This window comes from Juglans microcarpa x Juglans regia, chromosome 6S (assembly GCF_004785595.1).
Source record: "Juglans microcarpa x Juglans regia isolate MS1-56 chromosome 6S, Jm3101_v1.0, whole genome shotgun sequence".
NCBI classification, from domain to species: Eukaryota; Viridiplantae; Streptophyta; class Magnoliopsida; order Fagales; family Juglandaceae; genus Juglans; species Juglans microcarpa x Juglans regia.
Window position 1 is genome coordinate 6,902,703 of NC_054605.1, and position 27,824 is coordinate 6,930,526.

General features: G+C 36.3%; 1 protein-coding gene and 1 long non-coding RNA gene across 2 annotated transcripts; both read right to left on the reverse strand.

Annotated features, from left to right (window-relative positions):
• Window positions 1-1,745: 1,745 nt before the first annotated feature.
• On the reverse strand, window positions 1,746-12,498 carry LOC121237951. Its single transcript, XR_005935018.1, has 3 exons — window positions 12,461-12,498; window positions 6,527-6,533; window positions 1,746-2,091 (listed from the first exon to the last, which is right to left on the reverse strand). It is a non-coding gene; the product is annotated as an uncharacterized LOC121237951 (long non-coding RNA).
• An 8,400-nt stretch (window positions 12,499-20,898) lies between these two features.
• On the reverse strand, window positions 20,899-22,125 carry LOC121236573 (pyridoxal 5'-phosphate synthase-like subunit PDX1.2). Its single transcript, XM_041133021.1, has 2 exons — window positions 21,755-22,125; window positions 20,899-21,058 (listed from the first exon to the last, which is right to left on the reverse strand). Exons 1-2 carry the CDS (start codon window positions 22,123-22,125, stop codon window positions 20,899-20,901), a joined length of 531 nt encoding a protein of 176 aa, XP_040988955.1.
• Window positions 22,126-27,824: the final 5,699 nt, after the last annotated feature.

Genomic DNA, 27,824 nt, shown 5'->3' on the forward strand with positions numbered 1-27,824 from the left:
TTAGAATCTATTCATAGGCTACAATGACAATTGGTGCTGCAGCTCCAGCTGAAAATTCTGGTTACAATTACACTACTGTCACAGATTTTGGGGACGTCTGTTACCATTCCTACTTCTCATATCTGGATGACCTTCGACAAAAGGGGCTCCAAATGTGGACTATTATGATAATAGATTGCTTTACCTTCCTGCTGCAGTTATAGCTGGAGCTCTTTGTTTCATCATTGATTTGCCCTTAATCTCACTCGTTGCCATTTGCAAAGGCCCTTACATGCTCTTGAAGGAATGACACTGTTTGTTTCAAGACCTTATTGGTCATGAAGGCCCTTTCTAGGAGACAATATGTGCACTTTTTGCTGGTCTTGCTATCCTACTCTGGGCCATTGGTTGTTGCTGGGGCAGTGTTTGTTTCATGCTCTTTGGTGAGTTAGGAGAATAATCGTTGATCTAAACTTTGAGGATAAGGTTCCGGGACGTAATGAACCCGCTAATTAGGTTCAAACTAAGTCAAATAGTGGGGCTGGAGAATTACTTCGGTAATGGGCCAAGCGGATGGGCCCCTATTATGTAGTCCATTAGTGTTTAGTCTTTGTTAGTAGATGGGCCGGAATAGTATTCCTTGGGCCGTTAGTGATATTTAGTCTTCTTTGTTTAGTGGCTTTTCCATAACTGACATTCGGCCTTTCCTTTTTTTGGCCCAGGGCCTTATGGCATTTTAGCACATGTATTGAAGGGAGTTGTTTTGGGGGATTATTCTGGAAAAATCTCAAGTGTCCATATTCTTCTTCCTAGAGGACTGAGGGACCTCGAATACCCTATCTAACAATCTCAATAAATGAAAGTTTATGAGTATTTCCTCTATTACTATCCAATCTTTACACAGTTTAGAAAATTTACGTTACCCAGTTTCAAGGTTCATAACACAAACACTATATAGATATATATATATATATATATATATCTGTGTGTATATATATATATATATATTCTAGAATATACTGTAAATAAAATAATTGATGATCTTGCGCCGAACAAGATGTAAGCTGCCTTCCAACTAACACCTAGCAGTAGTCTAAGTAGGTGAAAAATACGCTTTGGCAAAACGCATCACCTAAGTGAGGTTTATATGTTATGTTTGAAACACGAACTCATTTCAATTCATCTCCTGCTTTTTCATCTTTTTATAAAAAAAATTAAATCCTTCTCAACCTACTTCATATATTTAAATACATTTATCAATTTATTTACATTCAAACACATGCATCTTAATGAGTTTATCTTGAGAAACTAAAAATAAATGTGTATTGTAATCGAAGAAACTAATGCAGAATTTATTCTTCATAAGATAGTACTCTGGCATACATGATGACAATGAGAATGACTGAAAATGGTTACAGTAGTGCTCTCAAACGGGGTTTAGAGCTGGGCCCGTGGAGCACCGAAATAAATAAGAATAAAAAACTGGTCATTAAGTTGATGACACGAATACAATTAAGACGTAAGTGTTGATTTAATTAAGGGCATTTGGGTCCTCCACGCTTGGTCTTCCAGTTGTTGTAGCAAGGGCAGACGGCTTTGTTGCCGTAATAGCCAGGAGGGACGCAGAGGCACTTGGCACAGCATTTTTGGCAGAAGAACATGCATGGTTTGTGGTACTGCGTCTGACTACATCTTCTTGAGCATTGTGATGGGCATTCTGGTTGTTTCATTTGCAACGTTATAATAAACATGTCAGTTTTTCATATCATCAATTATTCGGAAACAATGTTAAACCATCTTTTTTTCTTTCTATAATAGATATAACACAATTTAAATTATATTCTCTCTAATTGTTGACTGAATTGAATTCATGTTTAACACAAAGAGAGATAGATATGTGGTATTAGAAGCTCATGTGGTATTCATATTCTTAGAAAATAATAAACATCATTAAAATATTATTATTATTTTAGAATTTAAAAAAGTTAAATTGTTTATTACATTTTGTATAGGAGTTTTAAAAAGTTGTAATAATCAGATGAGATGAGATGAGATGTTTTCTGGTATCCAAACCTAACCTAAATAACAGTAGCATTCACATGACGTGTTCATCTATTGGTGAAGAAAATATGATGATATATGACAACGCATATATATATGTGAATGATACATTTACATAATAATTTGTAAGAACTTTAAAGTAAAATAAGTGAATAATGTTTTGTGGATGATCACTTACGAGAACTCTTAAGACTCCCAGGTCCATATTGCCCCTGAAAATAACATACATTTTCTCAAAACATCATAAAACAAAGTACTTTTTTTCCCAAAAAAAAAAAAAAAAAAACTTATAACACCATCCCAGTGGTACTGGGCTTCTTTTCCCATGGCCTACAAAAAACAAAAAAAAAAAAAAAATGGTACAAAAATTACAAGTAGATAATGAATGAATTGTGAAATCATTGACATGGAGGGTGACCAACAGGGAAAGTTACCTAAGTTGCAACCATGGAAACGCCAAGAAGCGCTATAACCAGAATGCAGAGAAGCTTAGCCATTGCCAAGAATATCAGGCAGAGAGAGAGAGAGAGAGAGAGAGAGAGAGAGAGAGAGAGAGAGAGGTGGTTCAAGTTGCCTAGGTAGTTGGGGCATAATTCAGATCAGTGCCAATAGGTGGCTATAAATAGAGCTCTTAGAGGGATACGGCCAACAGAAGATTGTACTGCATGTCTGTCTAATCCATTGGTACACTATACTTTACGATCTTTGTTGGAGTCGTTTTCCCATTGTATCCATTAGATTATGCACTTGAGATTTGGGGCTTGATAAAATTTACACAAAATGAACCAATCAAAACCGATTCTCTCTTCATTTGCATTGTAAATGCATTAGACTTTACTTCTTGAAACTTCACAAGATCCGTATTTAATGAAATAAAAAATATATGTTAATATATAATTTAAATAATTAATTTTATGTCTTTCTATTAATTTAAAATCCATAACCATAAAAAAAATTGAAATACTTATATAAACATATTTCATTTCTTTTGATGCAAATATATTTTGAAGTAATTTAAACTTCGTTTGGTTATATAAATTATTTCATCTAATCATTATAATTTTTTTAAACTTTCACACAAAATGTGATAAATAATTCAAAATTTTTAAATCTTAAAATAAAAATAATATTATAAAAATATTTTATTTAATTTTTAATTCTTATATCATCTCATCTATATAATTAAACGATACTTCAAATTTCATGTTTTGAGTTGATTGGCAAGTTGAGCATGGGATTTGCAAGTTCTGGAATTTCATTGTTTTCGGTTATTAATATAAACAAAAATAATTAATTTATATCTTATTAATTGGTACCACTGTACAAAAGAAAACAAAAAAAAACTCCAAGAAAATAGAGAAATTTAGAAGGGTGAAGTTGGAACAGAAAAGGCCTGTGCAGTTGAGTGATGTGAGAAGTAACATGGGAAGTTAGTTATGCATAGTCCCAAAAATAGACAACTCTGCAAACTCACAACTCGATGAATAGAGTTTGGAGGGAAAAGAGAACAATATGGATAATCAAATAAACAGAAGAAAGTACACGTGGAGAGGATATCAACTACAGGAAAACATGGAGAGATGACGTGTAAAGATCTGAGAGTGAGTGAGAATGGGAAAGCTAATTATTGATGAGTTGGGGGTACTGAGATAAGCCATGTGCAAGAGCAAAGGCATATGAACAGAGCACATGGAAGTTAAAAGACGAGGACGAAAGGATGGATGGATGCCGGCAGCGAGCAACATCAGCTGTAACCCCATCCCCTTTTTGTCTTCTTTGGGCTCTTCAGTCTCCCTCCCATTGATTCGAGTATTAAATGGATGATGATATCTCTCTCTAAATCGATATGATCGGCGTTGGACAGCTGGGCCCATTTCTCTGGCCTAGTATTGAAATCCGTTCTGCTCTTATTTAAAAGTGATCCCGTCTTCATTTTTATTTATATACTTTTATTTATAATGGAGAAAAATTATAATTACGATACCTAAAATTACAACGTAAGTAAAAAAGTTCTGAAACCAAATGTCAAAAGGGCCTAGAAGCGAAAAAATCTTTCTTGATCATATTCTTTCTCTCTAAATTCAAATTCAGACCGCAACTTTTTCTCTAAATTCAACTCATTCAGACCGGCTAGAGGGGGTGGGAGCTTCGGCTCCTTCCCCCTTCACTCTTTCCCTCTACTTCTCTGATTTTTCTTTGTATTTTATTTTTTTCTTTTTCATTTTTCAGGCCAAATAAAGGTAGAATCGCCTTTCGTGGTCTTCGGGATCCTTATAGCCAACACGCGCCCCACCAGGAGGTTGCCCAGCCGCCGATCTACACGTCCACCGAACACGGCCCCAACCGGAGTGGAGCGTAGCCTGCACGAGCGGGACGAAAATTCCGAAGCTCGTCGGCGCGTGGCCCTCACGCGCCACCAAGGAGCTCTATGCGGTTGCAACACACGGCAGCTCCCGAACCGGCGACTCTGGATCTCCCACGACCGACCGTCGGTTTTCCCTTCCGAAGCGTTTTTTGTGCATTGTTTTTTCCTTTTTACAGTGTTTTCTCTATGTAATTTATTTATGCATTGTCTTTATTTTCAAGAAAACAAAAAAACCCAAAAGCATTTGTCCCTTCAGACTTAGGTCCAAAGGGTGTTGTCCCCCCTCCGCTTAGTCGGTGATGTTGGGGTTTGGTTTCTCCATACTCAACCTAGTTGGGTATGGAGTTTTATGTTTGGTTACTGTGAACTCTGTTGGGAACAGAGTTGTGCTATCTCTTAGACTTCGGTCTTTAGAGATAAGCCGTCTGGACTAGACTATGTCAATCACAATAGTGTACTGAGATTCTACTAACGTTTGTAATTGACTTGTTGTTTGAAGTCAAAGTTGTATGTCCTCTTAAATGAATGGAATGAGATCCTTTTTATCAAAAAAAAAAAAAAAGGGCCTAGAAGCCTCTGACCAAAAAAAAAAAAAATAACGAATCAAGACGAACAAAAATACGAGCACAAAACCACACCTACAAAAAAGATGTTAACACAACAAAACAAAAAGTAAAATCTTACCAAACCAACACAACAACCAAACGTCACATGGCTAATAACAACACAAAGATGGAAAACTCAGTATATCCAAGAGAATTAATCCTCGAAGAATCCTAGGTATATCTCTGATAATATTCCATTCTGTGTTAAGACCAACCACACCACTCCGAGCTAACTAGTCAGCAACTTTGTTTCTCTCCCTATAAACGTGCCGAACTACGCAAACCATAGAATCCGTAAGGGCAATAATATCCTTCCAAAAATCCTCCAAGTACTACATGCCACATCTCCGCCTATTCCACCACGAGATCACTACTTGAAAATCTAATTCAATTTTCACAAAATTAATCTCCAGATATTTACAAGCTTTGAGACCCTGAATAAGAGCTAACAACTCAACTCTATTATTTAAACCGAAACCAATATGAGAATTAAAGGCGTGAACCAAATGTCCTCGATCATTTCTAATAATACCACCCACCCCTGAAAAGCCTGGGTTGCTAAGACTATTGTCATCTATATTCAACTTAAACCACCATTGAGCGGGCTTTTGCCAAGCCACAAGCTTTAAATACTACCTAGCGGAAACCAAAGCCGGAATTTGCAAAGTTTGTAAAATATGCAAATTGTGCATAGAACATTTAGTAACCTTATTCATGTATTGACTTGCTGAACCCATCCAACGCTTAATAGTACGCCAAACCAAACTGATAGACTGAATGCGACCCTCCATACGGTCAGTGCATCTTCTGCACCAAAGGTGCCAAGTAATAATAGAAGGAAGAAGCCCCACAAAGAGCCCCGCTTGAGAGTAGGATGATGCACATCGAAACTAGTCTGTCACCATCTCCATCCAAGTACAACCAAGTGGAAGACCAAAGATAGCGCCACAATAACGCCATATCTTAGCTACAAAATCTCCTCCAAACAATACATGATTTTGGTCTTTGTACTTGCCTTCATCACAACAATCACAACGAGAAACTATCAGGATCCCAATACGTCGAAGATGATCATCAACACTCAAAGCTATATTCCATGCTTTCCACACAGAAACCGAAATTGTAAGAAGAAGCAACTTATGCCATATCCAAGGATGCCATTCCATACTTGAACCCCGTATGCGAATGCAATCCCAAGTTGATTTAGTAGAAAAACTTCTACTCTCGTGCTTAGTCCAAATTAACACATCAGACCCCCTTACAATTGGGCAAAGCCTCAATATTGTCATCCACATTATCCTATCCCACTAACATGGTCAACAGCTCCACATCCCAAATATTAGACAGCTTGTAATCATTAACTTTAATCAGCGGGTTACCCACAAGTTAGAAATCATCAATTAATGGACCCCTATCCCTCCATTTATCATACCAAAATAAAATGTTCACATCTCTAACTCACCACTTTGAATTATTAAGGACACCAGGAATACTTTTAACGATCATTTTCCAAAACCTCGTTTCTTTTTTCATGTCAATGAGAAACCAAGAGGAAGAACCCACATATTTTCCCTTAAAGAAATTAGCCCATAAGAACTTACCTTGAATTAAGTTCCATGCAAACCGCATGTGCAAGGCTTTTTGCATATCATCCAAGTTGAGCAAGCCCAGGCCACCTTCCTCTACTGGCTTACAAATAATGTCCCATGCCACCCACTTTTTTTTTTTTTTTCCTTTACCATTCACCTCACCCCAAAAAAATGTGTTCATCATACGGTTTAAAGCTTTAATAATAGATTGGGGAACCTGCAAAACAGAAACAGATGTAAAGCCATGCTAGAAAGAACATGCCAAAGAAGTATTAGATGGCCACCCAAGGCGAGGGTCTTCATTTTCCAACTGCTGATTTTGTACCATACTTTATTAACCATCTCCTCCAAATGCACATGTTTGAGACACCCCAAGAAAATCAGAAACCCTAGATATTTAAAGGGAAAATAACCTTCCAAGAACCCTGTCAACCTTTTGAGAGCTCCCTTACAGACAAAATCAATTTTTGGAGAAAAAATATGACAGTCTTTTCTTTATTAATCATTTGGCCTGACCAAACTTCATACTTTTCAAACATCAATAAAAGTTCTGTAACAGACTTCTTACTACTATTCAGAAAAATCACAATGTCATCGGCGTACATAAGATGAGAAATCTGAGGAGTACCTCGAGCTTGGGAGGATTGCCCAATCTTGTTCGTTGCCACACTATGTTTCAAAAGTCTAGAAAGTACCTCCTGAAGAATAATAAAAAGATAAGGCAAGAGGGGATCCCCTGGCATAACCCATGACCACCTTGAAAAAAACCTTTCGTCATTCCATTTAGCATCACAGAATACCAAATATTCAAAATGCAAGCATGAATTAATTCACAAGGAGGAGAGAAGCCAAAACAATGGAGGACCTCCAACAAAAAATTCCAATCCACCCGATCATATGCTTTGGCCATGTCAACTTTAATCATGATATTGCCACCATGGGACATCTTATTCAAGGAATGAACCATTTCCTGAGTAAGACTAATATTCTCAAATATGCTACTCCTAGGGATAAAAGCTCATTGCTCAAGAGATATCAATTTGGGAAGAAGACCTGTCAAACGATTCACAATAATTTTGGAACAAATTTTATAGAAGACCGAATAAATATTTAGCGGCCTAAATTTATCAAATCCCGAAGGCACATCTATTTTCAGAATAAGCATAATGAAAGAAGCTGAATAAAACCTCGAAAAATTTTTAGAGAGAAAAAATTCCGAGATAGCTACCAAGACATGCATCTTAACCACCTCCCAGCAGCTCTTAAAAAAACTCGCACCAAAACCATCTGGCCATGGAGAACTGTTTATAGGAATAGAAGAGAGAGCCTCTTTGACTTCATCCAAGGAAGGGGTGCAACAAAGACGGACACAATCCTCTTCTTCAATAACCTGTGAGATTAAATAAGATAAATCCTGAAGTTCTCTTGACTGATTTGTATTTTGGAGAAAACCAGAAAAATAATGGATGGCACCATGATGAATTGCTTCTGGTGAATTAAACTCAATCCCGTCCAGAGTTCTCTCTCTGGAATTCTTTTACGCCTTTTATTGGCTAAACAGACACGGAAGAATTTAGAGTTACGATCGCCTTCCATCTTCCACCTGATTTTTTCCATTTGAGCCAATCTGGTATCTTCCTTACGCCTCCAAGAAGACAACTCAGCAAAGGCCAACACAAGCTCCCTTTCGGCATCTGCATCCCATTCTCTTTGCAGACGACATTCAAGACCCTCGACCTTCTCTTCAAGAATAGCAATCTGAGCATTGGTCCTCCCAAAAGCCCTCTTGTTCCATTCACAAAGAGCCACCTTAACCTTTTCAAGCTTACTAGCAAGTTTAACAAGCCCCGTACCTACTGCTGGTTCAGACCACACATACTGGACAAAATCCATAAAATCTGGGTGTTCAGTCCACATTTGCTGAAACCGAAATAGAGAAGGGCCATAGGAATAAGGACCCTTAAGGAACTCCATGAGCATGGGACAATGATTTGAAGTCGTCCTAGGCAAATACGAACAAGTCACATTAGGAAAAGTAGACAGTAATTTAGCATCAAGGAGCACTTGATCCAGTTTAGCCCAAGCTCTAGATAATCCACGCTGACCATTGCACTAAGAGAACTTTCTTCCTTGTGAATTCATGTCAATCAACCCACCTTGGTGAATCCATAGGTTCAAATCGTCCATAGCAGCTCTTGGCCTTGGTCTACCACCCCTCATTTCCAAATCCGAGCGAATAATATTGAAATCTCTAGCAAACAAACTAGGATCCGCACCCATACTACTCAACCTCAGCTCCTCCCATAAAATCTGCCTTTCAATCATATTACACTTAGTGTAGATAAAGTTACCCAAAAAATGAGAAGTTCCCTCTGCTATACGTAACGACAAAAACTGTGATCCCATTCGGACAACCTGCACGTCCATATCATTCATCCAAAAGACCCAAATTTTCACACCAACTTCCTCATTGGTTATTACATTATCAAAATGAAGAACCCGCATATACCTTTGAGCTTTATCGAGATTCTGGAATGGTTCCATCAACACTTCCATCTTCGGTTTGAACTTTTTGAGCAAATTCCTTAAGCATCCCTTAGAAGGTCTAATCCCCCTAATGTTCCAAAAAAATATGGGACCTGTCATAGAGAGAATTTTTTGGCTTGAGTGAGCACCCGATTGGAACTCCTGACTTTCTCAAAAATGCTTTTTATGATATTTTCGTTTCCGGCTTCACCCTCTATTTCCGTATGGTATTCTTTGTCCTGCGAAAAAACTTCAGCATGTAAATCAAGTTTGGATCCGACATTGACCCTTCTTCCAAAAAGAAAGCATCCTCCTATAATTGATCATCATCCCTCTGCTCTGTGTGCTTATCATTTATAAGAATCTCTTCAACCTCTAGCCTGTCTATGTCCACCTCCACCTCCCTCGACAAGGGAGAAGTATGTTGTATCACTTCATTCTTCTCTGGTGGAACCTTATTCTTCCTCTCCTTAACAGAACACTCAGTAATAGGAGCCTCACCATGTTCTTTATCTGCTTCCAACTCTTCAATCAACAAAGGTGACGAGGATTCCCCTTTTACCAGATTTGCCTCAGGGTCTATATTCTCTACAACCTCTTTTTCCGCAGTAACAGAAGGAAATGTTGTATCTTTCTGTTCTGCAGCAACAAGCTTTTGTTGCCAAACCCATACTTTGTTTTCAAACATCTTTTTTCCAGTCCGACAAGTCCGCACATTATGCCCCTGAATTTTGCATTTAGAATAGAATGCGGGCAGAGTTTCGTGTACACTTTCTTTCTTACGGCTAGAACCCATCCTAGGACTCCCAATCCAAAAATGAGATAGAGGCTCCTTGACAGCATCCATCTCCACACAGATACGGGCACCATCGGTGCGAGTCGCACAACAAGTGGGGGTATCACACCTGGTAAATCTACCTATCGGAGCTGTAAGAATTTTTAGAAAAGATTCATGGTAATAGTTTGGAGGCAAACCTGGCAAGACGATCCAGACCGGAACAATCGATGGTTCTTCTTCTTACTTAAGTTTTGGTGTCCAATGGAATGGATGGTATGGAACCCCATCAATGTCGCAAGCTTCACGAGGCAACGCCTTCATGCAATCTTCCTTCGAGGATATACATATAAAAACATTCCGAGAACACCTCATAGTAGAAACAACCGGAGTACCATCAGGACTCAAGCGATTACGAATGAAAGCCCGAATGGCATCTAAAGAGGGATGATTTCGAAGAAATTTTAGAACAATTGAGAACCTAAAGGGTTCTTCCAAACGATATATTTCCTCCATTTAGAACTGAAAAAATAGTTCCCCATCCTTATTTTTCGGCACTCGGTGTGACACAGACAACTCGGTAAGTAGCTGGGGCACCACCAAGACGAGATCCACAAACAATCGTCGACCTACATTTTCAGTGGCTGCCATGCGGCCTTACGTGAATCTGGAAACCAACCCTAGCAGAGAACGAAGGCTTAAGAAGAGCTTTCAAGAAAACCCACGTGGACAATGATTGTTATTATTATTATTTTTATTAAGGCCATGGTTGGATCGCTGATAAAAGATATTTATGATATTATAATATTTCTAATGTTAAGTTCTGTTTATATTCGAAACTCACATTAATTTATCTTAATTCATCTTATTTTATTATTACAATTTTTTTAAATTTTCACAGAAAATATAATAAACAATTCAATTTTTTCAAATCCTAAAACAATAATAATATTAAAAAATAGTATTCTAATAATATTTTATTCAACTCATCTCAACACATTTCAATTCATCTCTAAATACTAACGGGCCTAAACTTTCTCAAGTTTTAGTAAGCTCAAAAAATTATTTTCAAAGTTAAATTTAAATACTAGAATATATATATAACCGGGGCTGCTATAACGAATGACCATAGACGCCCAAAATTAGACTGGCGTGGTGACTAGAATACTTTGACCACCATGGCATATGCCTGGTGGCAGAGGTGGAAATATGATTTGGTGTAGGGGTGATTAGTAAAGTGTATCGCATGTAGCGGTGAACGGTAACAAATATTTAAGATAGTAAAGTGTGTCACCAACATTTAACATTAACCATATAAGGTAGTTATTTAAAGACAACTAAATTATTCAAGCCGCCAATCTGAACCTCTCACTTAAGGTCTACCAGACTTAAGTAAACGATAAAAATTAAGATAGAAATAGTTATGTGAGACTTGTTGAAACAAACGATAAAAATTAAGAAAACAAGCAATAAAAAATAGTTATGTGGTTTTATCTTTGTCTTCACTCCTAATTGTTATTTTGATGGTAGTATATATGTACTTACTAACAAAACTAATCCAAATTAATAAATTAGCTAGTGAAAAACTTGAAAATAAAAGTGTAAATAAATAGGAAAAATGAGGTTGTAGATTTACCAAATAGCTTATAAAAAGTGACCAAGATATTTTCTTACCTCTTATGAAATGTGAAAAAAAATGAGAATGTAAAATTTTATTATTGACAAAAAATAGGTGTAAGTATGAAAAATGTTGAAAAACTAAAAGAAACCTAGACAATTAAGTAATAAATGAGATTTTTGAAAATATTTTGAGGGGCAAATGATCTTTATACTAAGACATCTTTAAAAAATCATATACTAAAAAAACATTTTAAAAATTTTTGGGGGCTACAGCATCAATGTAGGTCTGCCCTTGCCTGGTGGCCACCTTGGCAACCAAGGGTTGGGCTACATTGTGGCTACATGGTTTTTGGCCTAACATGAGTAGCCTAAATTGGACAATCGTAGTGATTAAGTTGGCCAACTTGTGATGGCAACAATCCCGAGGTGGTCGACGGCAAACCTACGTCATGATTAGGGGGCCATCGGCCTCCCAAGATTTAAAAAAATATTAAAATATACCCTAAATTTTATTTATAATTCTATAAATATACAAATGCACCCCCCCTCCCCCCAATTTACAGTCCTCATATGTTTTCTAAAATTTTATAAAATTTCAATATATCTAGAAATTTCTTTCTCTAATTTGTTTTTCCTATAGTCTCAAAATTATGTATAATTTGTCTATATTATTTATTTTCAAGGATATGGCCTCACGAAAATGACATTAAAACTAAGTTTAGAAAAAAATAATAAACTTATTAGTATGGATCTCAAAGTTTTTTTGTTATATAATATTAGACTTCTTAAAATGAAATCTAAAGTGAAAATATAAGAAAAATCATTTAAAATTGAGGATTTACATGAAAAATAGTTGAGAGGTTTTATCATCTAGACTTCATTGAGTAAAAAAAAAATTATTTAAGGTCTCAATGATAACATTATATGCTTAATGTGATACAAAAATATTTAGATTTTGCATGAAACCTGATAAACTAGCTTACATACTAGAATGAAAGATGATCTTCTAAAAGATCACTTAATAATTTTTATGAAGAAAATAAATTCTAAATATTTTATTACAAAAATAATAATAGATTAATATTATTCCATGAAACATTATCGTTAAAAATTTGAAATATATATTAAGTTGTGTTTTTTAAAATTTTATTTCTATGTATATATAGTAAATTATTGACTATTGAGATCATTTTTATATATAGATCTATTTTTATAATTTTTTTTAGTTTTTATTTTATTTTATATAAAAGTGTGACACAATAGAAAAGTTGGCTCCTGAAAAAATTCCTGATTCTGCCACCGGAGGCGGTTGAGCAAACTTGAACTGTGTTAAGTTATAATTTAAATAAAAATTCATAATAGTATTTATTATATCGTCTCTCAAATTTCTCTAAAACACACATCCGGATATACTTTTATAATGGGTCCTCACCACTTTCTTAAAATTATAAAACCAATCTTATAAGACTTTTGGCAAATGTTTATACTATTTAGACACTCTTACACTATTCATGAAACCATCTTACTCTTTTACTATAAAAACACCGTATAAATCATTAGCCTGTGCAATAATTATTAATTAATATAAAAACACGGATGAAGCGCCATTATAATTTAGGGAATCCTAAAAATAATAAATCATTCCCTCAAAAAAAAAAAAAAAAACTCAGACTAAAGGAGGGAGTTGGAGCTTTCACTATAGCAGAAAGGGTCTTTTGGGACGAAAATTTTCATACCAAAAGATAGCCATTTAGTCCCAAAAAATGTTTTGGAACGTCGTCCCAAGCTCGTGCCAACAACACTGTGCCAAAAGGTATATTGGGACGAAAATCACCATTTCATCCCAAAAAATATCTTTTGGGACGAAATTGAAGGAAACCATTTGAACATGTTCGAACGGGAATTTCTTTTGTCATGGTTGAAATTCGTCCCAGAATATCGTTCGAACGGAAACAATTTTACGTTCGAACAGTAGTAACGCGTTTGAACGATTACAAAATATGTTCGAACAAACATGAATTCGTTCGAACGGCATGAATGTAGCTTTGCATTCGAACGGTATAAGTTATGTTCGAACACTATGGAGATAAATGACGTTTGAACGCTATGTGATCGTTCGAACTCGACGAAAATAAATTGCGTTCGAACATTATGTTACTGAACGTTATTTGTTCGTTCGAACGATAACTATTTTATTTAAAGTCAATAATAGAAAACAAAAATAGATATTCATAATATTTTAAAAAATACATTAGAAATTGTTTAACACTCACAAAAGTTTTATAATAAGTGCGAACTAAATAAATAACCGTGAGACGGGCATTGTTCGTACATAAATAGATAATCCCAAAATCTGTATGCAAAAACTATCAGTTGCTTGGAAGCCTGTACTGTTGCATAAGCTGCTGCATTTGGAGTTGTATCTGTCTTCTGAACTCTTCTTGTTGTTCTTCATGTTGTTTGAGGCGCATCTCCATATCTGTTTGTTTTGCCAGTTGAGCCTCTAACTCATGCTGCCTTACAGTCAATTCTTGGATTCTGGAATTCGCATTCTCTAGTTCTATAGAAGTCATAGATTCATTCCCAGAAGAAGAAAAAGAGGGAGAAGGCTTTACACAGCGACCCAAACCCCTTAAATATCTTGAACGTTGACCCAGGACTTGTGTAAAAATATCAATATCACTTGTTAATGAATTTTGATCTGACGCAGATTCAACACGTAGGGCAACCATTTTATCCTAGACATATATAAGATAAGGAATTAATATCGTCATAAATATTCTAATATATTTAATGAAAACAGGTTATAATACTTACATAATTTTCACGGGCATCAGGATGACTCCACTCTCCATTACAATTAGTGTGCGATGCAGCATATAATTTTGTCAGATCATAATTGGTATCTGAATCTTGCTACAATAAATGCGTTAAGATATAAAGTCATTATGATTCATCCAAATAATTAACTATATTCAATAAAAAAAATAGCAATATAATTTCTTAGAGAGACGATGGAAAGATCTTGAGTCTGCATGAAGATTAATTTTTAATTTTGATCTATTTATTTTGTTTATAAAACTTCGCTCCTGCAAAAAAATTGAAAATATTATGAAGCGAAATGACAAATAGGACAAGTAAAATAATTAAATTTAATTATACCTGATATGATGGATCCTCAAATATGTCACAAAGTTTTTCCCACTTAGAAGGTCGGACATCCTGAAAAGGATGTTAGCGTGCATCTTCTTTCTTCTCAAACTTATTATAATGCTCATGACACCTCACCTTATATTTGCGGAATGTATTACCTATAAGCTCTTCCACAGTCTTACGCTCCTCTCTCCGAAGAAAATTTAATTCGAAATCATCATTGAAAAAAATAGTCACAAACACATTGTCATTTATAATATTCTAAATTTAAGTAAAATATAGAAATATATTCTACTAAATCAATGTTTTAAACATTACCAAACAACGCTTCTTGATAAGCTCTTTAACATCTTAGGAGACTTTCTTCCATGAAGTCGTTGCCAAAGGTGCGTAAGTTCGTGTAAGAGCACTCACATGCGATGCAAGCCAAGCTGCTGGTTGTCCTTCCCTCCCGGTATGTTCGTCAGGAATGTTAACCTTGATCTTACCCACCTTCCGATATTTTTCTAAAGTCACCCCTCTAGTGGTGCCTCGACCTTAACGAGATTGTACTGTAGACTCTATAAAATATAATATTGTAATCAATTTCATTTATATGTCTATTATAGGACCTTAATTAATAACTTTTATGAGTATTAGATTTTTACCTTGTTCTGTAGAGTCAATTGCTAATGGTGAGTCTGAAGGAGAGCTAGGAACCGGTGGAGATGGTTGCGAACTTCCTTCCTCTTTGGCGGCATAATTTCAAACTACTGATACATTCAATAAGTAAAATATTTGTCATCAAGTGTAATGTTAACACATAATTGGTCAATCGCAATCTGTATTAGTTTCATTTGACAATTCGCTCTCATCATCTGTAGATATTTCAGATAATTCAACATTTTCCTCAACTGTCTCATCAACAATTTCAATCTCAATATCTTCTCTATTTAATGAAATCATCTCATACTGGCTCAAATCCACAAACAAATTTAAGACGGGTTGACTTTCTTGGTATGCTTCTTGAGTAGAGGGGTCATCTTCTTCTTCATCTTATCCTTTCGCCTGAGGGATATCATCATATATATTTCTTGGATAATATTTTTGTACTACTCGCCATTGATTTCCTAACTTCGGGTCATCTAAGTAGAATACTTGAGATGCTTGAGAAGCCAAAATAAAAAGGATCATCTTCATACTATTTTTTTGATGTATTAACACTAAAAAAATATTCATCATCACGGACTCCTGTAGAGGATTGCTTAAATCCCATCAATCATACTTAAACAGATACACCGCAAGCTCTCCCAAATATTTCATTCCAATTATATCGACAATAACCCCATAGAAATCAATATTTTCTTCATCATGACTTCCTTCGACTAGGACACCACTATTTTGGATTTTTCTATAACAATCTCGATCCATTGTGTGATATCTACTTCCCCGAGAAATACATGCAGAATATCGAGCAGCGTGTCTCGATGGGCCACCCGCCAATGTATACAGTTTATCTGATATATCATTTGGATTATTCGTATGCATTTGTACAACCTACATATTGAGTAAAGCATATATTATATCAAAATTTAAATCAATATTTTTTTCATTGGTTATTGAGTAAAGCATATGTAATGTCATTACCCGTTCTTCAAACCATCTCGGGACCTCCTCTTCATGTTTCTGGTTTATATCATTTACTCTCAGTTCCTTGAGCATGTTAATATGATCACTGAAATTGATGATTACCAGAAATCTTTTATATTCTTAGATTTTTTTTAAAGTAAATGAGCGAATTTAAATTAAGAAAACGTTATAACTTACTTCAAGTAGTTCTCTATCTCAGGGTAATTGCTCAACATGTACCACTGAGCTTTTTCGAACTCTCTTCCACACAAGTCATAACCACGCACTGCACCAATTGGATGAACTTGTTGGGAAAACACAGAAAACACATGCCGTTGTCTTGCTGGGTCAACGTCAAAATTTCTTTCCGGCCGATCAAACCGAGTGTCAACTCTATGAAAATATTTGGAATAGAAGGTATGCCACTCATCGTCAATATATGCTTCTGCAATTGATCCTTCTGGGTGGGCATTGTTACCCACTGTACGTTTCAACTTTCCAAGAAATTGTTCAATGGGATACATCAATCTATATTGAACTGGTCCTGCAAGTCGAGCCTCACGTGGTAAATGAACGGCTAGGTGAACCATGATGTCGAAGAATGACAGCGGGTAAATACTTTCTAGCTTACACAATATTATGGCAATTTCTCATTCCATTCGATCCAAATCTTCTACATTCAATGTCCTAGCACATAAGTCTTTAAAAAATACACCCAACTTAGTCAAAGCCACGCGCACATCTCTCGTCAAGTACCCACGGATACCAATAGGCAAGATACACTGTAAGAAGACATGACAATCATGACTTTTTAATCCAGTTATTTTCCAATCATTTGTTCTCACACACCTTATTAGATGGTATAACCGTCCAGTAATTTTATCTTCATTAGTCATTCTCAAAATGTAATCCTTTCGTTTCTTGACAATGTATACCACCCAATCGGCATGTAGACAGACGGACCATTTTCTTGCAATTGCTTTTCCCGTCTTATTCCCAACTGCTTAAAATCCTTCATTGAGTTTATTGTATCCTTTATTTTTCCTTCAATTGACACCAATGCTCCCAATACGGATTCGCATATTTTTTTTTCAATATGCATAACATCAAGGCTATGCCGCAATTTTAACTTCAACCAGTACCAGAGTTTGAAAAATATACTCTTCTTTGTCCAATTCAGCTCATTCGTAGCTCGTTTTCTCTTTCATTATTTTTTACCAAATTCATTACAACCAACATCTATAAATTGTGCAAGTACATCTTCGCCAGACAAATATGGTGGAGGTTGGCTTCATTCAACACTTTCATGAAACATTCTAGAATTTTCACGCCATCTATGGTTAGCAGGTAAAAATCGACGATGACCCATGAAACATAATTTCCTCTCGTACATAAGCATTCAGATTTTGTATGTTTGTTACAAGTTGGCATGCCATTTTTCCCTTAGTACTCCAACCTGACAAATTTTCATAAGCGGGAAAATCATTTATTGTCCACAACACCGCATCATGCATCTTGAACAACTTGCCTATTGATGAATCAAATGTGACAACCCCATTCTCCCACAAATCTTTCAATTCTGCAATCAATGGCTGTAAGTGTATGTCTATATCATTTACTGGTGACCTCGGACCTAGAATGAGCAAACTCATCATGAAATATGGATCTTTCATACACTTCCACGGTGGTAGATTATAATGCATTAGTACAACTGGTCAAAAACTATGACTAGTACTCATGTTCCGAAACGGATTAAATCCATCTGTTGCCAACCCAAGTCTTACATTACGCAGTTCTTCAGCAAACCATAGGTGTTCCTGATCAAATTCCTTCCACACTTGAGAGTCAGCAGGATGTGACAAAATATCATCGTTCCTTACTCTGTCTGATGAGTGCCATGTCATGTCTACAGCCATTCCGCGTGACATAAATAATCGTTGTAATCTAGGTATCAATGGAAAGTGGCGTACGACCTTTTGCGGAACATTTTGCATGTCCGATGTCCATCTTGACTCGTGGCATATGGGACACTCGTTCAACTGCTCATTCTCTCGCCAAAATAATATACAGTCATTCTTACATGCATGTATTACGTTGTAATCAAATCCGAGTCCTCGTTTCAACTTTTTTGCTTTATAGAAGTTACGAGGTAAAGTATTGTCTGTTGGCAGTGCCTCTTTAAATAGCTCAAGTAACATATTGACTGCCTTAATAGATAATCGACACATTGATTTTATGTGAAGCAATCTTACCGTAAATGACAACTAACTGTGTCTTCTGCATCCTGAACATAGCTCACGCTGTGAATCATTTCATAATCGTGCAAAAGTGTTATGGCGCCCATCATTTGAGCTTGATGTGTCCGTATCACCTTTATCCATAAACAGTCCCGCACCGATGTCACCTAACATTTGCTCCATATCCTCACCGTATTCATCTCCAACAACCTCTGGTTGTACATCTTCATCGATCTCTTCTTCTTCATGTGGAGCCTCAAATGAAGTTGAATATGGTTCGCCATGTAAGACCCAATCAGTATAACTCTTATCAATACCTTTGACAAACAGATGCTCTCTCACCAAGTCTATCTTATGAGAACGCAAATTCCTACATTCTCTGTATGGGCATCTGATACGCCCATCACTATCGCATGTACCCAATGCGAACTCTAAGAATTTCTTAACACCTTCAGCATATATATTGTAATTCTGACCCAATCGATCGCTAACTCTCATCCAACTCTTATCTATGCCGACTATATTCATTACAAACAACCACGTGTGCATCAGCAAACAAGCATGCACCATGTATCAATCAAGGAATATGCCAGCTTTCATCGGGTAGTTGGTCCTATCCCGTTCGGGATTATAAGATCATAGTCGCCAACCTATGATCTATTGTCCGTCATGTCTAACAAAACTTTGGCAGCATCTCCCCATAGTTATCCAAATATGCTCGTTTGGTTGTGTGCACTAACAATTAACACGTCGTTGCACCATCACCGAAACTGCATATCCGGAGAATAAGGGATGAATCTATCAAAATCATAATGTTGGACGACAACAGATATAATTCGATAGTTTGCGAGAATGATCTTACAATCTCAAAATGTCCACTCTGGACAATTCAAGAGTTATCAATCAAGCATTCATCCGGATTGATAACTCTCGAACGGGTATAAGGTTTATTTTGATGAACAAACAATACAAGATATGTTAACATATGTCAAACAATAACAACATATTATTTATACAACAATACAACAAAAACATAATTAGAAGGTATCATTTAAAGATTTAATAGTATTTTAATTTATATATTACTTTTATTAATTTAGAATTAACTATTTAAGTGTTATTAAATCCTAATTATATTTATATTTTAATTTAAAGATTTAGCAGTACATATAATTTACAAACTTCATTTTATTAATTTAGAATTAAGTATTTAAGTATTATTAGATCTTAACTATTTTGTTTTAATTTAAAGATTTAATAGTATTTTAATTTAAATTAAATTTTATTAATTTAGAATTAACTATTTAAGTGTTTTTAAATCCTAACTATTTGTATTTTAATTTAAAGATTTAGTAGTACATATAATTTACAAACTTCATTTTATTAATTTAGAATTAAGTATTTAAGTATTATTAAATCTTAACTATTGTATTTTAATTTAAAGATTTAGTAGTACATAGAATTTACAACTATCCTTATATATTTGTATTCTAATTGTAAATACATTGATGTATAGTTTACGTTCGAACGATGCTACACTATGTTTGAACATAACATATACATTCGAACGGTAATTCTAACCCGTTCGAACGTGTTCATTCCAGACTTTAGTCGTCTTCAACAACCAAAAACCCCATTAATCCGAGAATACAAATTTCTCACAGCAACATAAACAACAATATCAATAGCATACAAACTTTTAACATTGTAAAATATTATATTCAAATCAAAATGAGAATATAAAAGGCATACCTGAATTTTTGGAGATAAAAATGCAAGGAGATTAGATTATATGACGTGCGAAGGAGCTCCCCAACAAGTAGTAATCCGAGAATAATTTAGTGAGATGTTAATATTTTGAGTTTGGGGGCTAGTTTAGGAAGAATGACTCTGGTTCGCGAATGGGTTGATCTGTTTCGTAAGAGACTAAGAGTGGTGCGCAGAAGGAGAGCGAGATTGTGAGCTTCTGTCGTGTATTTGCAGAAGATTTCCTGTTCGAACGGTTCGAACCTGAAAATATTTAGCTGGAATAAATTCCCTTATAACTTTTCACGTTCGAATGTATAAATAGTATGTTCGAACGTTAATGGATGCATTCCCACTTGATCATTAACCGTTCGAACGTTATTGTTAACAGTTCGAACGGTTTGGTAAATGTTTATTAATATTTTTTTTAACACTATACCTTCAAATAAAAGAACAACATTAATATATGAGAAATTGTACTTACAACCGCTCCTTGCGTAACCCCATGCAACCAGTGCCCATTTTCATGAAAAAAATTATTTTTTTAACATTTCTGTCTCGTCTTCTTATTATTTTGTTCCCTCTCTATTTCTCTATCAATGTTTTTGACCTTCTTCTTCCTCCCTCTACATTTTCAGCACTTGAGCTTTTTGAGAGTTGAGCCCTGCGCATAGTCTCCACTATATCTTTTTTTAGCTTTTCCATGCCTCTCAGCCTCTTGAAAAGCTTCTCGTCTAGCCATCCCAGCCTCTACCATGACTAATGTTGGGAGGGAATCCAGAAGTTTCTGCGCTCTAGAGTTGACAGAGTAGGAAAAAAAATACATGGAAAAGAGAAACGGGAATAGGCAACCGAACACAACACATATGCATGAATTTTGTCGAGTACAATGTATTTCCACAAACATAAGAATATCCATTTTAAGAAATATAATCATATCATAACGATGCATTACAAGTGAAGTATGGGAATTTTGGCACCAACTAACACGGATTCTCCTCTCAAACTGAATTATACAAACCACTTAATGGTAAACAACAACTGGGTTCTTCATCCAGAAGTGACTATTTGGTTTATTGTGCAGATGCAAGTTGCCACATTATTGTTCTCGAGATTTCACGAATTTATTCAAGTTCCTTTTCTATACTCCCACAAAATCAGATTCAACACGTACCAAATTGGAATTAGATTCATGGTAAAATGAGCACAACGATGAGACGGAACACTTATATAGTCTTATACCATCTACATTATCATGTTGAAGAAGTAGAAAAGAAGAGTGCCACATGCTCAACAACCTAAACTGACCAAAACACAACCCTATGCCTAATAACATATAAGAGACAGACATTCCAGTGATTCTTGAACCATTAAGCACCTTCATTTGCAAACTGTTCGATCCTGTCCTCGCCGAGATTCAGACCAGCCATGCTATCCTCTAACCCGCAGCTAGTCTCCACCAACACATGCAGATCATTATAGTGCCTAACAGCTTGGTTTGCGCCATGAGATCATACGGCGTCGCTATCTTCTTCGAAAAGGCGAATACTTCATCTTCATCCATGTTATTCAAAATCCTTACCTCACCCATTATTATTCTCAATTTCTTCACAGTCTTTGCTATATTTCCAGATCCTGATAAATCCCCTTGAGTCCTAATCATCGCTGCCCCTTCTCTTATTCTCCTTAACACTTCCCCAAGATTTTGACATCCACAAACAAATGGGCAGCGAAAGTTATGCTTGTTAATGAAGTTTTCCTCGTCTACAATAGCAAGAGCTTCGCTCTCGTAGATGTAATCGACCCCAATAGATTCGAGGATCTGGGCTTCTACAAAATGACCAACACGGGCTCTAGCCATTATAGGGATCAAGACGGTGTGTTTGATTTCCTTGATCAGGGACGGGTCGGGCATGGGGGAAATACCTCGGTGGAGAGGCTCCGATATAATAAGATAGCAAGCGCAGGCTTCTTCGGCGATCTTGGCTTGACCGGCACTTGTGACTTCGAGAATAGCCCCGCCGCCAGCATCTGGGTTAGTCCAGCTTTGAGGGAAAATGGGTTCTTCTTGGAGTCAGTGATGGCGCTGCTATTGTAGACCGCGACGGTGCCGTCTTCAGCCATTGCACTAGTGCTTGTGAATTTGTCTGGACAAAGCAGAAACCAAAGAGGACATTAACCGATATAATGCAAAACACTCGTTGCTGCTGAATTGGCTCGCAGGAGAATGTATATTGGAAGGGGGATGGAAGGTTGGTGTCTTCGGGTGATTTCTAGAAGTTACGTACGGTGAGGTGAGTCGGTGGATTACCAAGAGCGTAGAAACTTCTGGATTCCCTCCCAACATTAGCCATGGTAAAGGTTGGGAAGGCTAGACGTGAAGCTTTTCAAGAGGCTAAGAGGCATGGAAAAGCTAAAAAAAGATGTAGTGGAGACTATGCGCAGGGCTCAACTCTCAGAAAGCTCAAGTGTTGAAAATGTAGAGGAGGAAGAAGAAGGTCAAAAAAATTGATAGAGAAATAGAGAGGGAACGAAATGATAAGAAGATGAGACGGAAATGTTAAAAGAATAAATTTTTTCATGAAAAGGGGCACCAGTTGCATGGGATTACGCAAGGGGCGGCTGTAAGTAGAGAATTTCTCTTAATATATATACACATATTAGATGATATTATAGTTTAGTAACATAGTAATATCATATTATAATATATAATCGATAGTGTCATCTAATTAGACTATAACACAAATATATTAGACTATATGTATAACATATATATAGTATCATATATAATGTCTTCTATAGTACTAGCATAGATAGTGTCATCTAATTAGACCATAACGAAAATATAATATGTTAATATATTAGACTATATAGATAACATATATATAGTGTCATATAATTAGATTATAACTAGAATATATTATGTTAATATATTAGACTATATATATATAACATATATATAGTATCATATATAATGTCATCTATAGTACTAACATAGATAGTGTCATCTAATTAGGCCATAAATACTTAATATCTTAATATATTAGACTATAGATAACATATATATAGTATCATATATAGTGTCATCTAATTAGACTATAACTAAAATAATAATATATTAATATATTAGTATAATATTTAAATGTATTGAAGTAGACCGTTTGAATGTATTTACTAACCATTCAAACGGTATTGCATAAATAAGTTCTCGCGGACGGTCATTTTCATGGACGTTCAAACTATTAACAAAACTTCGTTTCCTCCAAGTGAACCGTCCATCTCCGCTTTTGGCATCGCGAATAGTGCCCAATCGAAGCCTCTTTCCCTAAGCACCGATATGCTATTTTTTTAACTATTTTACCGTTTAAATTTAGGTTTTTGATGGATTATTTGTTTAAATTAGGATAAAATAATTTATCCATCAATACTCACCATAGATTTGCTTAAATCAATTGTAGGAAGGTTTATTTAAGTCTCTTTCAATTTGTTTGTTGAAAAATTGATGGAATCGAAGGATTCCATGGATTTCAATGGCTGAGTCGCTCAGTGAAGGCGCTAAGTTAAATTCGCATATCGTTCGAACCCTGGTTAGTGCGTTCGAATGCTATGATCCAAACAAGTAGTAGACCGTTCGAACGGTATAACAGCCAAACAGGTTTGCATACCGTTCGAACACTATGTTAAGCTTTCGAACGAAATAATTAATTTTAGAAACATTAGTGAATCGATGTTTTTATTCCATATTGTAGTTCTATTAAATCTTTACGAGATTAGATATTATATTATAATTAATTAATATAGAAATTTATCACGTTTTGTTAAATATTTAATTTCTATTAAATATTAATCTAATTAATATTAAATAATGTGATATTATTTTTATAAAATTCTGTTGTTCACAATGTCTCACTCTATTAAATTACTATTCGTATGTAATTTAGTGATTAGTTATTTATTATATTTTTATCGTTAATGTATTGATAAACTCTTTAATTGTAAAGTTTAGGTTGATTAAAATGTCTTCTTCTAGGGTGGGACGTAAGCAACGCAATCCAGCTGAGACTAGTATCAGTCTAGGCAGGGAGATGACTGTTTCAGTAGAGCGACAAATGAAGCTTCTGACTTCCAGAGTCTTGTCTGAGAGGGTCATTCCCTGCCATCAGTCTTCAGCGAACGTGATTGGGGACCTATCTTAGAGGAGCGGGAGGAGTCATGAGGGACCATCTCCTATATTGACATTGTTTATGAGTTCTATAGAGAGCTCGGTGGTGTCAACTCAGATGACGGAGGGGCATACAGGATCTCTGTCCGAGGAGTTTCAGTTGTATTTTCACCGGACGGACTCACTGAGCATCTCGGTATTCCTAGGCTGCCAGATGCATATCCAAATGTGATGCCTAGAGAGTCTAATCCTTCAGCTGAGGTGGAGACAGCTGAGGAGGAGGCACCAGCTTAAACATATGAGGTTGATACCCTTGCTGATCATGAGGTGAGGGATTTGGTTGTTGGTCCAGATGCTCCCCCGTATGACGGGACGAAGAGCATCAAGCAGGCATATCTATCTTCTTTCTTCAAGATCCTGAATTTGATAATCGCCAGTAATATTGACCCTCGGCAGCACAAGACAGAGGTTGACATTGACCAGACGAAAGTTATGATACGGGTCGCTCGTGGTATTCCTATCGACCTAGTGTGGTATATATTCGATAGGATTCGATCATAGTCTCTGTACATTTCGACGGATATACTGCCATTCGGGATCCTGATCATCCAATTTCTGCAATTTGTCGGTGTCGTGCCTGATGTTGTCGAGCATAAACGGGAGCCGATGGGACCGATCAACAGCACCACCCTCTCACGCAGCACGGGACACTCGAGACTGCGTCTTAGTGGACATGTTCCAGACCCGATTGATCCTTAGAGAGATGCACAGTTGGAAGATAACAGAGTATCGGCCGCTGGGACATCCAGACAGACCGAGGCATCAGTACACAGTGCTACTCGTGAGGACATGGCCGAGGTCGTGCGTGCAGCAATCAGCAGACAGACATCACCGTTGATCGATGCAGTGCGTATGAAGGTCCGTTATACTGTGTCTGAATTAATACAGAGATTACTGGTACCATCTCTGAGTTACGTACGAAGTTTGATGCCATGTCTATGACTCAGGTCACCATCAGTACTCGACTGACACAGATAGAGGAACGCTTAACTGCAGTCGAGGAAGTATGTAAAGATTTGGCGTCTTAGTACTTTCTATATTTTATTTATTTATTTTATTTTTAGAATGGACAATATTTAGTGTTTTGTAAATTCAGTATTTAATTATGAATTAGTATTTGTTTATATTTTCTAAACTAATTATTGATTGATATTATTCCTATAATTAAATTGATAAATTTTTTATAATTACTAGTTAATATAAATATAATTCTAAAAAAAAAAATATGATCACCGTTCGAACCATGAAAATAACATTCGAACAGTATTGATTCATCATTCGAACGGTGAATATTGCACGTTCGAACATTATATCAATTTCCCGCTATATTAATGTCACTTAACGCGCCAAGTTGCACGTTCGAACAATGCTGATTTATCATTCGAATGGTAAAATTGTACGTTCGAATGTAATGTAGTTTCCCGCTATAATAATTATACTTAACGTGCCAAAATGTACGTTTGAACAGTGCTTATTAATCATTCAAACGGATAAAATTGCACGTTCGAACAGTGGAATAATTTCCCGCTATCATAATATTACTTAACGCGCCAAAATGTACGTTCGAACGGTTAAATTTAACCGTTTGAACGTTAAAACATTACATTCTAACGGTATCATTATTAGGGACAAAATATTTCGTCCTTAATTATACCGTTCGAACAGTTTTGTTCTTTCATCAATTTTTTGAGACGAAATCTGACATTCGTCACAAAATCTCACTTCTTGGGATGATTTTCATTTCGTTCCAAAAGAAAATCGTCCCTAAAAGTTTTTTTGTTGTAGTGTTTGGCTCCTCCCTCCCTCCTCCCTTCCTCCCTCTTCTCTCTAGTTTTTCTTTTATTTTTCTAATTTTGTTTGTTCTTCGTTCAAAGTAGGGTGAAATGCATATCTGTTCTTCTCTGGATCCAGGCGACCACCACGCACCCCACCACAGGATTTCCAAGGCATCGATTTTTCAGACGAACGAAGAATCTCATCAAATGGAGCGGTGTGTGAGCCACACGCGTGGCCCAAAGTGCGCGTGTGACATCCACGCCCCACCGTAAGGGGAGCTCTATCGTCACCACGAACGACTATTTTGGGACTAGGGCCATCAGTTTCATCATACCTGACGTTACGCCATACTTCCAGGGTGACGCGTGTCCCTCACGTGCCACCACAGTCTCGGTATTTGCATTTTTTATTTCCTATAAGGTTGAAAATGCGAATCTACAGATTTTCAAGCTATAATTTGCTATTCTCCCATGTCTCTTATGTTTTCTATTATTTTCTTTGTTTTAGGTTAAAAAAATTAAACACCCTTAGTCTCTTGGATTTTGTCCATAGTGTGTCCTCTACTTTGTCTTAGACAGTGTGAGATTGTTTAATTCTATCTTAGGATAGAGTGTGGGGTTTGTAAAATCTGTTTTATGACAGAGTGCTATCTCTCAGACGGTTTGTTTGTAGAAAGTTTTAGCAATGGACTAAACCATGTCAGTTACAAAGAAATTTGTGTATTGGGGAGTTTTAAAAGCAATAGTTAGCTTTTATTCTGTATGTCTCAGGTCAAAATTGTAATGTCCCATTATGAATGAATGGAGTCTGTTCTACCTTCAAAAAATATAAAACATGGTATAGATGACTACTTGACCCTAATTTCTTCTACTACCCAATAGCGCATCCCTTCTCTCTCTCTCTCTCTCTCTCTCTCTGTCTCTCTCTCCCAATTGTCTGCATCTCCATTTCTCATGCAATGACATTGTTACAAAACAAATCAACCTCTCCATTTCCCATGCATAGTTGAGGTAGATCCAATTGACCTTTTTCCAGTGATGATAGAGGTAGAGTTAGAGGCAATGAAATTTACTACAAAACATGCATCTCTTAACTATTTATGGGTTAAATTGATTTCATTTGGATATCACCGTGATTAATTGTTCATTTTTATTATATTCATGTTTGATTATGTGCATGATTTCACTCTCCTCTCTATATGTGGGCTTGTGATTGCACTTCAAAATGTGATTAATTCAAGCTGGCTAATGTTTGGTGCACTATGTATATTGAGGCATGTTTTGTAGCCGTCGATAATGATGGTGCTCTTGTACCTGTAAACGTAGAAGAAAGGGGGCGACAAGGGGGGTGGCCGCGTCACCTCTGATGCCAAAGTCAGAATTTTTCAAGCAAAGGGAGCAAGAGATGGTAGAGAGCTAGAGAGAGTGATCAAGAGTGTAACCTCCGCTTCGCCGTTGGCCTTTCTCCATTTATATCCGATTCCTCATAAGACCCTTCTGTTGCGTCCTTGGTGGCGTGGCATCGCATTCAATGTGGCTGCTTCTGTCAGCTACAGGGATCCA

Bases quoted from the DNA above. Each gene is read 5' to 3' on its own strand.
- LOC121236573 (XM_041133021.1), bottom strand. From the start codon at position 22,125: ATGGCTAGAGCCCGTGTTGGTCATTTTGTAGAAGCCCAGATCCTCGAA. The intron at 21,059-21,754 runs GTTAGGCACTAT...TGTCAACTCTAG, and splicing joins CTCATGGCGCAAACCAAGCT to AGCGCAGAAACTTCTGGATT.